Source organism: Narcine bancroftii, chromosome 8 (genome assembly GCF_036971445.1).
Source record: "Narcine bancroftii isolate sNarBan1 chromosome 8, sNarBan1.hap1, whole genome shotgun sequence".
NCBI classification, from domain to species: domain Eukaryota; kingdom Metazoa; phylum Chordata; class Chondrichthyes; order Torpediniformes; family Narcinidae; genus Narcine; species Narcine bancroftii.
In genome coordinates this window covers 157,511,486-157,528,702 of record NC_091476.1, presented here as the reverse complement: position 1 = coordinate 157,528,702, position 17,217 = coordinate 157,511,486, and the positions used below count along the sequence as shown (strand labels likewise).

Sequence of the window (17,217 nt, the reverse complement as noted above, 5' to 3'; positions counted from 1 at the left end):
GAGGCACTGATTTCTTGCATTGTATGTTGCCATCTTTGTTGAGTTAATATATAGGTAGGTTTTTTTTTACTTCAACTGAGAGTGATTCCTTGTCCTTATTTCTAGTTTATTCAAGCGTATGAAATGTATGTGGTTTTGGCCATAAGAATGCCAACTTAAATTCATCAATCACATGTATAGAGCCTAAGAACATTCAGGAGAAACTATATATTGATGTATTCCTATCATTATGACATGGTGAGAGATTTTCTGTTTCCTCGGACGTTTCTGCATACAAAGAATTGAGAATTTGAACCAACATTAGTTGAACAATATTTTTCTTTTTAATTAATTTATCAGTGATGCATCACAAAAGACTGAATTTGTGAAACTGATAGGCTTTTATTGACTATAAACTGGAGCAGCAACCAACCTCTGACTGATCATGGCAGGGTGAATGGGGAGCATGCAAAGGAGTTATGGGTAGGATCGGTCTCAAGAAGCATGTCTAGCCGGCAGTAATCAATCACAGTATAACCACATTCACCCTCCTTTTTAAGAAGAGTCCTGCGGGGTGAGAAAAAAAAGCAAAATGAAGAAAATATATAAACGTATACATATTTTACAGGTCAAGTCTGTCACGAGGATCTCCTCTGCCGTAGCAAATGGCATGGTAATGGTTGGGGCGCAGCCATGGCAACCTGAGCAGCCTGTGGGGTGGTCTGCTGTCAGCAGTTACAGTTCTTTGGGGGGAAGGGACAGGTGAAGGGAGGAGGGAATGTGCTACTGGTGCATCATGGGCAACGAAAGTTGTCAGGGTGGATTGTGGTCGGCAGCAAGTTTAGGGTCCCTCAAGATGGCTGTGGGAGAAAGTGTCTGTTGGTGGTTGATAGCGGTCAGAGGGGCGTCCAGTGGTGCAAAATCTTTGATCAAGACCATGTCCTGGCACCCATGAGGGAAGGCCATGTAGGTATTCTGGGGGTTTGCATGTAGGAGGTGGACTCTCACGACCAGTCCCAAGGAGGTCAGCCAGGCAGGCAACATAATGCCTGATGTAGACTTTCTAGGGAAGGTAAACATGCTTTCATGAAGCATATTGTTTGTTGCCATACATAAGAGTGACCATACGGAGTGGAGCGCGTCAGCGAGGACCTCTTGGCAGTGGAAACCTTAGTGTCAGGAGGATAGTTTTCTAGACTGTTGTATTCTCCCTTTCTGCCTGCCTGTTCCCTTCAGGATTCTAGCTGGTGGTCCTGCTCATGGTGATGCCCTTGGCCAGCAGGTACTGCCTCAGCTCATCACTCATGAATGAGGTCCCCTGGTGGCTGTGGATGAAGCAGGGGTATCCAAAGAGCCTGAAGACATTGTGGAGGGCCTTGATGACTGTAGCTGTGGTCACGTCGGACAGGGGGTGGTGAAAGGGAAGCGAGAGTATTCATTGATGATGGCCCCTTGAAATCAATGCTCAGGAGCTCAAAGGGGCAGGTAGCTTTGATCAGGTGTGCCTTGTCAGGGTGGTAAAAGTGTTGTTGGCACTCACTGCAGACCTGGCAGTTTTTAGTCATTGTTCTGACTTTCTCAATCGAGTATGGCAGGTTCTGGGCTTTGATGAAATGGAAGAACCTAATCATTCCGGGGTGGCAGAGGTTGTTGTGGAGGGTATGGAATTTGTCCATTTGGATACTGGCAGATCCTGTGGGATAGGGTGTCTGAGGGCTCATTAAGTTTGCAAAGCCAGTATAGGATATCGTAATTATAGGTGGACAGTTCAATTCTCCACTTGAGGATTTTATCATTCTTGATTTTGCCCCTCTGCTTATTATTGAACATGAAGGTGACCGCCCACTGGTCTGTGAGGAGGGTGAATCGTTTGCCAATGAGATAGTGCCTCTTGAGGAGAACTGCCTCCATGATGGCCTAGGCCACCTTTACAACTGAAGAATGGTGGATTTTGGGGTCTTGGAGGGTGTTTGAGAAGAAGGCGATGGGTCTGCCCACTTGGTTGAGTGTGGCAGCCAGGGCAAAGTTGGATGCATCGCTCTCCATAGAATGCATAGCCGCCTTGGCGATGTTGTCCTTGATTTGGCTGAAAGCTGCGCGGGCCTCTACCGACAGGTAGAAAGAGGTGCGTTTGTCCAATGGCCAAGCCTCGTCCGCATAGTTGGGAAAACATATGAGAAGAAATCAAGGCTCTGAGGGTGTGGGGAAGGGGTAGCTCCAGTAGAGGGCGCATACAGCAGGGTCAGGACCAATGATGCTGTTTTTGACCACGCTACCACGAATGGCTAGTCGGGTGGTCTGGAACACACATTTCTCCTTGTTATAAGTAAGGTTCAGGAGTTTTGTAGCCCAGAGGAATTTTTGAAAATTGGCAGGTTGTGGCCACAGATAGTCACATTATTGAGGTATGGGAAGGCGGCCTGCCGTTTATAGTGGTCCACCATGCAGTCCATCTCCCGCTGGAAAACGAACACCTTGTTGGTGACGCCGAAAGGGACCCGGAGGAAGGGGTAGAGATAACTGCACTATACTGGTGGTCCTCTAGGTGGATCAGGAGTTGGTGATAGGCCGACTTCAGATAGTTTGTGGAAAACACCTGATATTGCACAATCTGATTAACAATATCGAATAAACAGGAAAGGGGGTACGCATTGAGCTGTGTGTACCGGTTGATGGTCTGGCTATAATCTATGACCATTCTGTTCTTTTCCCTGTTCTTTACTATGACCACCTGGGCCATCCCCAGGGGTTGTTACTGGCCTCGGTGATGACCTCGCCCAACAAACGCTGAATCTCTGACTTGATGAATACTTTGTTTGTGGCTCAGTATTGCCTCCTTCTGCTGACCACCGGCTTGCAGTCAGGGGTGAAATTCGCAAACAGCAGTGAAGTGGTAACCTTTAGGATCGAACGCTAACAGGTCGTGCGCAGAGGACCATCTAGGAACTGTTAGTTGCAAACCTTGAAGGGGGGGACGGGGGATTGAACTCCAATGTAACACTCTTAAGTTGGCATTATAAGTCCAGCCCAAGTAGCAAGGGGGCACAGAGCTGAGGCATGACAAGGAGCTTGAAGTATTTGTAAACTGTGCCTCAAACGGTCAAAGTCACTACTCAGGACACATGGACGTCTGCCATATGGGATTTGGACACGAGTGATATCTTATGGTTAACTGGCCATACTTTGCGTAATGTTCTCTTTTCCCGCATCTAGCTCACACTGCATCGTTGGCAGGGCAGCATTTCCTTGGGTGCTTGCCCTGCCTGCAGAAGTAGCATTTGGGGTGATCACCTGCCATGGCAGCTGAGGTCAGATTGCTAAAGGAGTTCAATGATGTCTACGAACAGTCACTCATGGTGCAGGATGATTCCCCTGCCCCAAGATAACGGCACCTGTGGTGGCCAAAGTGCAGCTGAGTAGTCACCTGAGTTTTGGAGGGCATTCTCCAGCGTCTCTGTTAATTCAACCACCCCTTACAGATCGAGTAACTTCTGTTCCAGGAGTCATTGTCTTACATACCCAAAGAGGATCCTAGCCACATATAACCTCATAGATGAGGTCCTCTGCATTCTGGGCAGCTGACATGGGTTTGCAGTTGCACGCCCTCCAGAGGGCCCTCACCGGGTCGCTGCTTCCTGGCGGCCAAGGTGGTGCCTTGCGTAGACCTCGTTCACCCTTCTGCAATACTGGACCTTCAGTATACCCATGGACTCCACATACTATTTGGTGTCATTGATCATTGGGAAGACCAAGGGTTGGACTTGTGAGAAGACGAAATTCAGTCTTCCTCATCCATGTTAACGACACTAGTGGTCACTATCAGGAAGTCCTTGAAGCAGCGTAGCCAGAGTTCTAACGGGCGACGGACGATCGAGGGTCTATGTTGAGTCTCTTGGGCTTCAGATATTGCTCCATTTTCTTGAAAGTTTATAGTCAATAAAATTGATGCACCATCAATTTCCACAAAAGACTGAGGCTGTGAAACTACTTGGCATTTATTTACTATAGACTGGATCAGCAACCAACCTTATCGACTGATCATGGCAGGGTGAATGGGGAGCTTGCAAAGGGGCTATGGGTAGGATCGGTCTCGCGAGTCATGTCCGGCCGTGTCCACAGTATAACAATGGTTTTCCACATCCAGCAAACATAAAATCACTTTAGAATTGGGTGTGTTATATGATCTCATTAAACTACACAAATAATAATACAGATAGCTATTGTCTATTAAAATACAGAGCAGTCTTCAGATTTATGGGGTATGTAACCTATATCTAGTTCTGTAAATGAAACATGACATGTCTTGCTGAGTTTAAAGGGGCAGCAATCAATGGTAAATCACTCTAAACATTAAGAATCCAAAAAAAAAACACACACGCCACATTGCCTCTAGGTTAAGTGCAATCAAAAGAGAATATATTAAATGTGGGAAGGTCATAAATTCCAAGGCTTCTGATGAGAGGTCAGCAAGTGTTTACTGAATACAAATATATAGTTTAGAAGATAATGACTCCTAACTCATAACCTGAATATTAGAAAATATGGATGGTGGCATATCATTTAAAACTGATTTGAAAGATTTGTAATAAAAAAGCATTAATACAGTGATGCTAAATCCCTCTTAAATTGCCAGCTCTTCATCTTGTGGTCACGTTGGTTGCCATATAATATAGTAAAACTCTTTTGAGTTTATAAAGCAAGTGTTGTAGTGGAGCAACAGGATTATAGTATGAACTTTCAAATATATTTCTGTGACTGAATACTATATGTTTTTATTTGTTGAATATACTTCCCATATTTTAAGTAAATTCAGATCCAAGTACAGTTATAGGGGACAATTGCATTGCTCCAAGTGAAGATGTTCGGTTAGAAAATATTTGTCACCATCTGATAGGAACTAACCATAGTTTTAAAGGGGTACGAGTCAAATTGTTAAGTAATAAAGTTAAGTAACAAATTGTTTAAACAATGGGGGTGGTGCTGCTGGCCCTGCTGCTGGCGCAGACTCCAGATAGTGGAGACAGAGCCCTAATGTTGGTGGATCTGTATAGGCTTTAAACAGCCTATTAAAAGAGCCAACGGGGTTTCGAAGTAGTAAAATCCTGCAACTGCGAGCTCCACACCCAAGATGGCAGCACCTGAGCTCAACAGCAGCCACAAGGGATTGCAAACTCTAGAGAGCAGTAGTCTAGGTCAGGGCATCAGAAATGGCGATAATACCATCTGTTAAGAAGGCAAAGCAGAGGAGATGACCCTACAGCAGTGGACTAGCGAAGGGCTCAGCAGCTGAGGGACCCACACAGGCTGCAGGTGACTTACATTCAGGGGACCCACACAGGCTTGTGGGCTGCTAGAAACTGTGTCATGCTAACTAAGTATCAGAGCCAGAATTCAAGAGGGTGCTGAGGGCAAGACAGGCTCCTGAAGGGCCTCAGGGGCTGAAGGCTTCCTGATTGTGTCAGGAGATACCCCCTTCTTCAAACGAGGCTTCCCCTCTACCACCATTAACTCTGCCACTACCCGCATATCTGCCCTGGCCCCCTCTGCCCCCAAGCACGACAAGGACAGGATTCTCTTTGTCCTCACCTACCACCCCACCAGCTCCACATCCATACACCTTCCTCCGCCATTTCATACGTGACCCTACCACGAGACACATATTCCCCTCTCCATGGAGGATTGCTTCCTCCATGATTCCCTTGTCCACACCCCCCCTCCCCACCAATCGTCCCTTGGCAACTACCCCCGTGATTGCAGATGTTCCACTTGCGCCCATACCTCCTCCCTTACCATCGTTCAGGGCCCCAACTTTCCTTCCAAGTGAAGCAACACTTGTGAATCTGCATCTGGTGCTCCCGTTGTGGTCCTCTCTACTTTGGAGAGACAGGTCACAAACTGGGGAGATGGCTTCGATAAGCATCTCAGCTTCGTCCGCTGCAATAGTGTGGATCTCCCAGTGACCACCCATTTCAATTCCCTTCCCTATTCTCTTGCTGGCATGTCTATATCCAGGGTCTCATGCACTGCCAGCTGAAACCACCCACAAATTGGAGGAACAACGCCTCATGTTTCAGTTAGAGAATTCTCATCCCTATCTTCTTCCCTGTCTCCTGTGTGTGTCTCTCTCTCTCTCTCCCTCTGTCTCTTTTCACAGAGCCAAAATCAATTTCACTGTTCCTCTTAACATCGCTTGTCTGTTGGTCTGTTCTCCTCCCCTTCCCATTCTTTTCTGAGCCTTTAATTCAGACACCCGTGTTTTTTCACTCAAACCTTGAGGATGGGCTCAGGACCAAAACACAAGTAATACATCTTTATCTCCTATGGATGCTGCAAGACCAAGTTAGATTTTTACTATCATCTGCAGACTGTTGTTTTCACTGGAACAGAGTGAAGTTGGGTGGGGGCTGCAAAAGGAAATGAAAAATTGTGCTATGAGTAACTGTGCTGCTGGGTTCCATAAACTTGATCAGAACAAATCTATTTGGTGCACCTGAAACATTGACAATGAGGAGTGAGATAATGTCCCCTGTTGCCCAATTGATAATAATTCAGGAATTGCAAAACAATCCAAAAGTGATGGACACTCAGAAGTAATCTGTATGAGAAAAGATTGGTAGCTTGTTTAGAGTACAGTGCAACTCCAATTATCTGAAATGGTTGGGATCCTATTTTAGGATAACTGGTCATTTTTTAAAAACAGCCCAGTAGCAACAGCAAATCACTTGTAACGGTGTTAAACAACAACAAACAACAAGGGAAGGCTTTTAAAGTATGAAATGTTTATAATTCTCACCAAAAAAAACCCTGAAAAAAAGATAAATCCAACACCAAAAACTCAAAATTCTTTTTAACCTATCACATCTGTTCATCTCCAAAAAAAATTGGGATAAATGAAGATTTCTGATTGTTTCGAGTTATCCTCATTTGTCCCAATTTTTTTTTTGGAGGTGAATAATGCCACTTTTTGGATAACTGAGGATTTTGGGTAATTGGAGTTGTACTGTATTTCCAGTTTCCATCCATAATTGACTATTTTTTAAAAAAAACTGGAGGTTTTAAAAATCTGAAATAAACACAGAAAATGCCGGAGAACATTCCGGGATCTGTGTAAACAGAAGCAATTAATTATTTCAAGTCTGACACCCTTCATCAGAAGCTAGTTACCCATTCGTTGCATGATTTTGGCAGACTGCAGCGCGACACACCTCAAAAAGACTTAATCGCATTTTGGGAAGCAGATATTGAGTCTTTGGGAATATGCCACATTAAAGAAAGCCACATGACAAAGAAAACGCCCAAGACATTTTCCATCTCACAGTTTGCCAAATTCTTTTTTAAGCCAAGGGTCTTGCTTGCATATTTGCACACCAGGTAGCCACTTTTGGATCAGATGGTGAAGTAGTGTCTAGAGAACCCTAGAAGTTCCTATTTAGTAGCAGAATTCAGGTGAATGGGGCTCAAATGGCACTTTTAAAAATTGCAAAGCGCTGGCCTACGGTTGAATGGGAAACCTGCGGACGTGGAAGCCCATCCATTTCTCCAAGTGAAAACACCTCCTTAATGAGCGTCAACCAACCAAACCATGCTCCCGCGAATTCTCCCGCCCTACCTTTGCCCGTGGCTCATTGGCTCCCCGCTGGTGATTGACACCGATTGGAATGAAACTCTGAACAGCGATTGCGCGGGACCTTGCGCGGACCCTTTCGCCGCCAACGCGCCTGCGTGAGAGAGCGCTCTGCCCACCCTGACGTCCGCCCCTGACGTCCGTCTATTGGGTCACCGCGAGTGATTGACATCCACCGTTGGCGCGGGTGTCTGCAGCGCCGAGAGGCGAGCGGACGCGTCAATCAGAGGAACCGGACCGACGATTGGGTAGGCGGCGCTGTTCGTCAACCTGATTGGGGCAGGCGAGCGCAGCCGGTCCCGCCCCTCGGCCAGCCTGGAGCCCAAAGATAGAAGAGAGAAGATCGGGGTTTGAATTGAGAGGGGCTGGTTTCATTTGATTTAATTCTTTGTTTGGAAGAAGAAGAGAAGCGGAGGGAGAGAAATAGCATTTCCACAATTTTAATGCGAGTGCAATTAATGATCCCTTTTTTTTTGTGTGTGTAATATATTTAATACAAGGAGCAAACAGTGTGGAAGAAGGGAAAGGCAGCGAAGGACAATGAAGAGGCGCAATGCTGATTGCAGCAAGATCAGGAGGCCGTTAAAACGGAACCGGATCACCGAGGGGATCTACGGCAGGTAGGTTACAACAGAAAGCACCGAGCCTGGGCTTCAGGGCGAACATAAACCGCGGGGGCCGCTTCGGGTGAGGCTGCGGCGTAGGCCGCGGAAAAGCCTGGGGCTCGCGTGAGGGAAGTGTGTGTGTGTGAGGGGGAGGGGGGGGGGTGGGTATTTAGGAGATCTGGAGAATTGTTCTTATTTAAAAAAAAAAGTATTTTGGATCTATAGTTAAAACTAACCAAATCTGGACCAAGTGGCACCGTTTCCGATGACATTGGAGTTTGGATCCTGATCAGCCCCAGACACTTGGAGGAGAGCTGTCAACGTGCTCGCAAAATGCCAGGGCGTCACGGGGAAAGTTCCTCCTCGAGCCTGTGCGCTCAGTTTTAGCTCCTTCTCCAAGGAACTCTGGTCTTTGCAAGCAATTCTATCCCGTCAGGGCACTGCTGGATCCATTTTTCTTCCGTTTGTTTGTTCCCTCTCTCTCGGTTTGTTCCCTCTCTCTCGGTTTGTTCCCTCTCTCTCGGTTTGTTCCCTCTCTCTCGGTTTGTTCCCTCTCTCTCCGTTTGTTCCCTCTCTCTCCGTTTGTTCCCTCTCTCTCGGTTTGTTCCCTCTCTCTCGGTTTGTTCCCTCTCTCTCGGTTTGTTCCCTCTCTCTCGGTTTGTTCCCTCTCTCTCGGTTTGTTCCCTCTCTCTCGGTTTGTTCCCTCTCTCTCGGTTTGTTCCCTCTCTCTCCGTTTGTTCCCTCTCTCTCGGTTTGTTCCCTCTCTCTCGGTTTGTTCCCTCTCTCTCGGTTTGTTCTCTCTCTCTCGGTTTGTTCTCTCTCTCTCTCGGTTTGTTCTCTCTCTCTCTCGGTTTGTTCTCTCTCTCTCTTGGTTTGTTCTCTCTCTCTCTTGGTTTGTTCTCTCTCTCTCTTGGTTTGTTCTCTCTCTCTCTTGGTTTGTTCTCTCTCTCTTGGTTTGTTCTCTCTCTCTTGGTTTGTTCTCTCTCTCTCTTGGTTTGTTCTCTCTCTCTCTCTTGGTTTGTTCACTCTCTCTCTTGGTTTGTTCACTCTCTCTCTTGGTTTGTTCACTCTCTCTCTTGGTTTGTTCACTCTCTCTCTTGGTTTGTTCACTCTCTCTCTTGGTTTGATCACTCTCTCTCTTGGTTTGATCACTCTCTCTCTCGGTTTGATCACTCTCTCTCGGTTTGATCACTCTCTCTCGGTTTGATCACTCTCTCTCGGTTTGATCACTCTCTCTCGGTTTGATCACTCTCTCTCGGTTTGATCACTCTCTCTCGGTTTGATCACTCTCTCTCGGTTTGATCACTCTCTCTCTTGGTTTGTTCTCTCTCTTGGTTTGTTCTCTCTCTCTCTTGGTTTGTTCTCTCTCTCTCTTGGTTTGTTCTCTCTCTCTCTTGGTTTGTTCTCTCTCTCTCTTGGTTTGTTCTCTCTCTCTCTTGGTTTGTTCTCTCTCTCTCTTGGTTTGTTCTCTCTCTTGGTTTGTTCTCTCTCTTGGTTTGTTCTCTCTCTTGGTTTGTTCTCTCTCTTGGTTTGTTCTCTCTCTTGGTTTGTTCTCTCTCTTGGTTTGTTCTCTCTCTTGGTTTGTTCTCTCTCTTGGTTTGTTCTCTCTCTTGGTTTGTTCTCTCTCTTGGTTTGTTCTCTCTCTCTCTTGGTTTGTTCTCTCTCTCTCTTGGTTTGTTCTCTCCCTCTCTCGGTTTGTTCTCTCCCTCTCTCGGTTTGTTCTCTCCCTCTCTCGGTTTGTTCTCTCCCTCTCTCGGTTTGTTCTCTCCCTCTCTCGGTTTGTTCTCTCTCTCTCTCTCGGTTTGTTCTCTCTCTCTCTCTCGGTTTGTTCTCTCTCTCTCTCTCGGTTTGTTCTCTCTCTCTCTCGGTTTGTTCTCTCTCTCTCTCGGTTTGTTCTCTCTCTCTCTTGGTTTGTTCTCTCTCTCTCTTGGTTTGTTCTCTCTCTCTCTTGGTTTGTTCTCTCTCTCTCTTGGTTTGTTCTCTCTCTCTCTTGGTTTGTTCTCTCTCTCTCTCTTGGTTTGTTCACTCTCTCTCTTGGTTTGTTCACTCTCTCTCTTGGTTTGTTCACTCTCTCTCTTGGTTTGTTCACTCTCTCTCTTGGTTTGTTCACTCTCTCTCTTGGTTTGATCACTCTCTCTCTTGGTTTGATCACTCTCTCTCTCGGTTTGATCACTCTCTCTCGGTTTGATCACTCTCTCTCGGTTTGATCACTCTCTCTCGGTTTGATCACTCTCTCTCGGTTTGATCACTCTCTCTCGGTTTGATCACTCTCTCTCGGTTTGATCACTCTCTCTCTTGGTTTGTTCTCTCTCTTGGTTTGTTCTCTCTCTCTCTTGGTTTGTTCTCTCTCTCTCTTGGTTTGTTCTCTCTCTCTCTTGGTTTGTTCTCTCTCTCTCTTGGTTTGTTCTCTCTCTCTCTTGGTTTGTTCTCTCTCTCTCTTGGTTTGTTCTCTCTCTTGGTTTGTTCTCTCTCTTGGTTTGTTCTCTCTCTTGGTTTGTTCTCTCTCTTGGTTTGTTCTCTCTCTTGGTTTGTTCTCTCTCTTGGTTTGTTCTCTCTCTTGGTTTGTTCTCTCTCTTGGTTTGTTCTCTCTCTTGGTTTGTTCTCTCTCTCTCTTGGTTTGTTCTCTCTCTCTCTTGGTTTGTTCTCTCCCTCTCTCGGTTTGTTCTCTCCCTCTCTCGGTTTGTTCTCTCCCTCTCTCGGTTTGTTCTCTCCCTCTCTCGGTTTGTTCTCTCTCTCTCTCTCGGTTTGTTCTCTCTCTCTCTCTCGGTTTGTTCTCTCTCTCTCTCTCGGTTTGTTCTCTCTCTCTCTCTCGGTTTGTTCTCTCTCTCTCTCGGTTTGTTCTCTCTCTCTCTCGGTTTGTTCTCTCTCTCTCTCGGTTTGTTCTCTCTCTCTCTCGGTTTGTTCTCTCTCTCTCTCGGTTTGTTCTCTCTCTCTCTCGGTTTCTTCTCTCTCTCTCTCGGTTTGTTCTCTCTCTCTCTCGGTTTGTTCTCTCTCTCTCTCGGTTTGTTCTCTCTCTCTCGGTTTGTTCTCTCTCTCTCTCGGTTTGTTCTCTCTCTCTCTCGGTTTGTTCTCTCTCTCTCTCGGTTTGTTCTCTCTCTCTCTCGGTTTGTTCTCTCTCTCTCTCGGTTTGTTCTCTCTCTCTCTCGGTTTGTTCTCTCTCTCTCTCGGTTTGTTCTCTCTCTCTCTCGGTTTGTTCTCTCTCTCTCTCGGTTTGTTCTCTCTCTCTCTCGGTTTGTTCTCTCTCTCTCTCGGTTTGTTCTCTCTCTCTCTCGGTTTGTTCTCTCTCTCTCTCGGTTTGTTCTCTCTCTCTCTCGGTTTGTTCTCTCTCTCTCTCGGTTTGTTCTCTCTCTCTCTCGGTTTGTTCTCTCTCTCTCTCGGTTTGTTCTCTCTCTCTCTCGGTTTGTTCTCTCTCTCTCTCGGTTTGTTCTCTCTCTCTCTCGGTTTGTTCTCTCTCTCTCGGTTTGTTCTCTCTCTCTCGGTTTGTTCTCTCTCTCTCTCGGTTTGTTCTCTCTCTCTCTCGGTTTGTTCTCTCTCTCTCTCGGTTTGTTCTCTCTCTCTCTCGGTTTGTTCTCTCTCTCTCTCGGTTTGTTCTCTCTCTCTCTCGGTTTGTTCTCTCTCTCTCTCGGTTTGTTCTCTCTCTCTCTCGGTTTGTTCTCTCTCTCTCTCGGTTTGTTCTCTCTCTCTCGGTTTGTTCTCTCTCTCTCTCGGTTTGTTCTCTCTCTCTCTCGGTTTGTTCTCTCTCTCTCTCGGTTTGTTCTCTCTCTCTCTCGGTTTGTTCTCTCTCTCTCTCGGTTTGTTCTCTCTCTCTCTCGGTTTGTTCTCTCTCTCTCTCGGTTTGTTCTCTCTCTCTCTCGGTTTGTTCTCTCTCTCTCTCGGTTTGTTCTCTCTCTCTCTCGGTTTGTTCTCTCTCTCTCTCGGTTTGTTCTCTCTCTCTCTCGGTTTGTTCTCTCTCTCTCTCGGTTTGTTCTCTCTCTCTCTCGGTTTGTTCTCTCTCTCTCTCGGTTTGTTCTCTCTCTCTCTCGGTTTGTTCTCTCTCTCTCTCGGTTTGTTCTCTCTCTCTCTCGGTTTGTTCTCTCTCTCTCTCGGTTTGTTCTCTCTCTCGGTTTGTTCTCTCTCTCTCTCGGTTTGTTCTCTCTCTCTCTCGGTTTGTTCCCTCTCTCTCTCGGTTTGTTCCCTCTCTCTCTCGGTTTGTTCCCTCTCTCTCTCGGTTTGTTCCCTCTCTCTCTCGGTTTGTTCCCTCTCTCTCGGTTTGTTCTCTCTCTCTCTCGGTTTGTTCTCTCTCTCTCTCGGTTTGTTCTCTCTCTCTCTCGGTTTGTTCTCTCTCTCTCTCGGTTTGTTCTCTCTCTCTCTCGGTTTGTTCCCTCTCTCTCTCGGTTTGTTCCTCTCTCTCTCGGTTTGTTCCCTCTCTCTCTCGGTTTGTTCCCTCTCTCTCTCGGTTTGTTCCCTCTCTCTCTCGGTTTGTTCCCTCTCTCTCTCGGTTTGTTCCCTCTCTCTCGGTTTGTTCCCTCTCTCTCGGTTTGTTCCCTCTCTCTCGGTTTGTTCCCTCTCTCTCGGTTTGTTCCCTCTCTCTCTCGGTTTGTTCCCTCTCTCTCGGTTTGTTCCCTCTCTCTCGGTTTGTTCCCTCTCTCTCGGTTTGTTCCCTCTCTCTCGGTTTGTTCCCTCTCTCTCGGTTTGTTCCCTCTCTCTCGGTTTGTTCCCTCTCTCTCGGTTTGTTCCCTCTCTCTCGGTTTGTTCCCTCTCTCTCGGTTTGTTCCCTCTCTCTCGGTTTGTTCCCTCTCTCTCGGTTTGTTCCCTCTCTCTCGGTTTGTTCCCTCTCTCTCGGTTTGTTCCCTCTCTCTCGGTTTGTTCCCTCTCTCTCGGTTTGTTCCCTCTCTCTCGGTTTGTTCCCTCTCTCTCGGTTTGTTCCCTCTCTCTCGGTTTGTTCCCTCTCTCTCGGTTTGTTCCCTCTCTCTCGGTTTGTTCCCTCTCTCTCGGTTTGTTCCCTCTCTCTCGGTTTGTTCCCTCTCTCTCGGTTTGTTCCTCTCTCTCGGTTTGTTCCCTCTCTCTCGGTTTGTTCCCTCTCTCTCGGTTTGTTCCCTCTCTCTCGGTTTGTTCCCTCTCTCTCGGTTTGTTCCCTCTCTCTCGGTTTGTTCCCTCTCTCTCGGTTTGTTCCCTCTCTCTCGGTTTGTTCCCTCTCTCTCGGTTTGTTCCCTCTCTCTCGGTTTGTTCCCTCTCTCTCGGTTTGTTCCCTCTCTCTCGGTTTGTTCCCTCTCTCTCGGTTTGTTCCCTCTCTCTCGGTTTGTTCCCTCTCTCTCGGTTTGTTCCCTCTCTCTCGGTTTGTTCCCTCTCTCTCGGTTTGTTCCCTCTCTCTCGGTTTGTTCCCTCTCTCTCGGTTTGTTCCCTCTCTCTCGGTTTGTTCCCTCTCTCTCGGTTTGTTCCCTCTCTCTCGGTTTGTTCCCTCTCTCTCGGTTTGTTCCCTCTCTCTCGGTTTGTTCCCTCTCTCTCGGTTTGTTCCCTCTCTCTCGGTTTGTTCCCTCTCTCTCGGTTTGTTCCCTCTCTCTCGGTTTGTTCCCTCTCTCTCGGTTTGTTCCCTCTCTCTCGGTTTGTTCCCTCTCTCTCGGTTTGTTCCCTCTCTCTCGGTTTGTTCCCTCTCTCTCGGTTTGTTCCCTCTCTCTCGGTTTGTTCCCTCTCTCTCGGTTTGTTCCCTCTCTCTCGGTTTGTTCCCTCTCTCTCGGTTTGTTCCCTCTCTCTCGGTTTGTTCCCTCTCTCTCGGTTTGTTCCCTCTCTCTCGGTTTGTTCCCTCTCTCTCGGTTTGTTCCCTCTCTCTCGGTTTGTTCCCTCTCTCTCGGTTTGTTCCCTCTCTCTCGGTTTGTTCCCTCTCTCTCGGTTTGTTCCCTCTCTCTCGGTTTGTTCCCTCTCTCTCGGTTTGTTCCCTCTCTCTCGGTTTGTTCCCTCTCTCTCGGTTTGTTCCCTCTCTCTCGGTTTGTTCCCTCTCTCTCGGTTTGTTCCCTCTCTCTCGGTTTGTTCCCTCTCTCTCGGTTTGTTCCCTCTCTCTCGGTTTGTTCCCTCTCTCTCGGTTTGTTCCCTCTCTCTCGGTTTGTTCCCTCTCTCTCGGTTTGTTCCCTCTCTCTCGGTTTGTTCCCTCTCTCTCGGTTTGTTCCCTCTCTCTCGGTTTGTTCCCTCTCTCTCGGTTTGTTCCCTCTCTCTCGGTTTGTTCCCTCTCTCTCGGTTTGTTCCCTCTCTCTCGGTTTGTTCCCTCTCTCTCGGTTTGTTCCCTCTCTCTCGGTTTGTTCCCTCTCTCTCGGTTTGTTCCCTCTCTCTCGGTTTGTTCCCTCTCTCTCGGTTTGTTCCCTCTCTCTCGGTTTGTTCCCTCTCTCTCGGTTTGTTCCCTCTCTCTCGGTTTGTTCCCTCTCTCTCGGTTTGTTCCCTCTCTCTCGGTTTGTTCCCTCTCTCTCGGTTTGTTCCCTCTCTCTCGGTTTGTTCCCTCTCTCTCGGTTTGTTCCCTCTCTCTCGGTTTGTTCCCTCTCTCTCGGTTTGTTCCCTCTCTCTCGGTTTGTTCCCTCTCTCTCGGTTTGTTCCCTCTCTCTCGGTTTGTTCCCTCTCTCTCGGTTTGTTCCCTCTCTCTCGGTTTGTTCCCTCTCTCTCGGTTTGTTCCCTCTCTCTCGGTTTGTTCCCTCTCTCTCGGTTTGTTCCCTCTCTCTCGGTTTGTTCCCTCTCTCTCGGTTTGTTCCCTCTCTCTCGGTTTGTTCCCTCTCTCTCGGTTTGTTCCCTCTCTCTCGGTTTGTTCCCTCTCTCTCGGTTTGTTCCCTCTCTCTCGGTTTGTTCCCTCTCTCTCGGTTTGTTCCCTCTCTCTCGGTTTGTTCCCTCTCTCTCGGTTTGTTCCCTCTCTCTCGGTTTGTTCCCTCTCTCTCGGTTTGTTCCCTCTCTCTCGGTTTGTTCCCTCTCTCTCGGTTTGTTCCCTCTCTCTCGGTTTGTTCCCTCTCTCTCGGTTTGTTCCCTCTCTCTCGGTTTGTTCCCTCTCTCTCGGTTTGTTCCCTCTCTCTCGGTTTGTTCCCTCTCTCTCGGTTTGTTCCCTCTCTCTCGGTTTGTTCCCTCTCTCTCGGTTTGTTCCCTCTCTCTCGGTTTGTTCCCTCTCTCTCGGTTTGTTCCCTCTCTCTCGGTTTGTTCCCTCTCTCTCGGTTTGTTCCCTCTCTCTCGGTTTGTTCCCTCTCTCTCGGTTTGTTTCCCTCTCTCTCGGTTTGTTCCCTCTCTCTCGGTTTGTTCCCTCTCTCTCGGTTTGTTCCCTCTCTCTCGGTTTGTTCCCTCTCTCTCGGTTTGTTCCCTCTCTCTCGGTTTGTTCCCTCTCTCTCGGTTTGTTCCCTCTCTCTCGGTTTGTTCCCTCTCTCTCGGTTTGTTCCCTCTCTCTCGGTTTGTTCCCTCTCTCTCGGTTTGTTCCCTCTCTCTCGGTTTGTTCCCTCTCTCTCGGTTTGTTCCCTCTCTCTCGGTTTGTTCCCTCTCTCTCGGTTTGTTCCCTCTCTCTCGGTTTGTTCCCTCTCTCTCGGTTTGTTCCCTCTCTCTCGGTTTGTTCCCTCTCTCTCGGTTTGTTCCCTCTCTCTCGGTTTGTTCCCTCTCCCTCGGTTTGTTCCCTCTCCCTCGGTTTGTTCCCTCTCCCTCGGTTTGTTCCCTCTCCCTCGGTTTGTTCCCTCTCCTCGGTTTGTTCCCTCTCCCTCGGTTTGTTCCCTCTCCCTCGGTTTGTTCCCTCTCCCTCGGTTTGTTCCCTCTCCCTCGGTTTGTTCCCTCTCCCTCGGTTTGTTCCCTCTCCCTCGGTTTGTTCCCTCTCCCTCGGTTTGTTCCCTCTCCCTCGGTTTGTTCCCTCTCCCTCGGTTTGTTCCCTCTCCCTCGGTTTGTTCCCTCTCCCTCGGTTTGTTCCCTCTCCCTCGGTTTGTTCCCTCTCCCTCGGTTTGTTCCCTCTCCCTCGGTTTGTTCCCTCTCCCTCGGTTTGTTCCCTCTCCCTCGGTTTGTTCCCTCTCCCTCGGTTTGTTCCCTCTCCCTCGGTTTGTTCCCTCTCCCTCGGTTTGTTCCCTCTCCCTCGTTTGTTCCCCCTCCCTCTCTCTGTTCCCCCTCCCTCTCTCTGTTCCCCCTCCCTCTCTCTGTTCCCCCTCCCTCTCTCTGTTCCCCCTCCCTCTCTCTGTTCCCCCTCCCTCTCTCTGTTCCCCCTCCCTCTCTCTGTTCCCCCTCCCTCTCTCTGTTCCCCCTCTCTCTCTCTCTGTTCCCCCTCTCTCTCTCTCTGTTCCCCCTCTCTCTCTCTCTGTTCCCCCTCTCTCTCTCTCTGTTCCCCCTCTCTCTCTCTCTGTTCCCCCTCTCTCTCTCTCTGTTCCCCCTCTCTCTCTCTCTGTTCCCCCTCTCTCTCTCTCTGTTCCCCCTCTCTCTCTCTCTGTTCCCCCTCTCTCTCTCTCTGTTCCCCCTCTCTCTCTCTCTGTTCCCCCTCTCTCTCTCTCTGTTCCCCCTCTCTCTCTCTCTGTTCCCCCTCTCTCTCTCTCTGTTCCCCCTCTCTCTCTCTCTGTTCCCCCTCTCTCTCTCTCTGTTCCCCCTCTCTCTCTCTCTGTTCCCCCTCTCTCTCTCTCTGTTCCCCCTCTCTCTCTCTCTGTTCCCCCTCTCTCTCTCTCTGTTCCCCCTCTCTCTCTCTCTGTTCCCCCTCTCTCTCTCTCTGTTCCCCCTCTCTCTCTCTCTGTTCCCCCTCTCTCTCTCTCTGTTCCCCCTCTCTCTCTCTCTGTTCCCCCTCTCTCTCTCTCTGTTCCCCCTCTCTCTCTCTCTGTTCCCCCTCTCTCTCTCTCTGTTCCCCCTCTCTCTCTCTCTGTTCCCCCTCTCTCTCTCTCTGTTCCCCCTCTCTCTCTCTCTGTTCCCCCTCTCTCTCTCTCTGTTCCCCCTCTCTCTCTCTCTGTTCCCCCTCTCTCTCTCTCTGTTCCCCCTCTCTCTCTCTCTGTTCCCCCTCTCTCTCTCTCTGTTCCCCCTCTCTCTCTCTCTGTTCCCCCTCTCTCTCTCTCTGTTCCC

The 17,217-nt window shown here is 48.5% G+C and overlaps 1 protein-coding gene across 3 annotated transcripts in view; it reads left to right on the top strand.

Moving 5' to 3' along the window:
- The window catches only part of maco1b (macoilin 1b), a 134,286-nt gene that overhangs the window by 14,597 nt on the left and 102,472 nt on the right, over positions 1-17,217 (top strand). For 2 of the 3 annotated variants that reach the window (XM_069895606.1, XM_069895605.1), the window contains one exon: positions 8,104-8,223. In XM_069895606.1, coding sequence (XP_069751707.1) covers positions 8,144-8,223 — 80 coding nt within the window. In that variant the 5' untranslated portion in view covers positions 8,104-8,143. Of the gene's footprint in view, positions 1-8,103; positions 8,224-17,217 lie in introns of those variants that run through there. The other variant, XM_069895607.1, reaches the window with a different exon arrangement.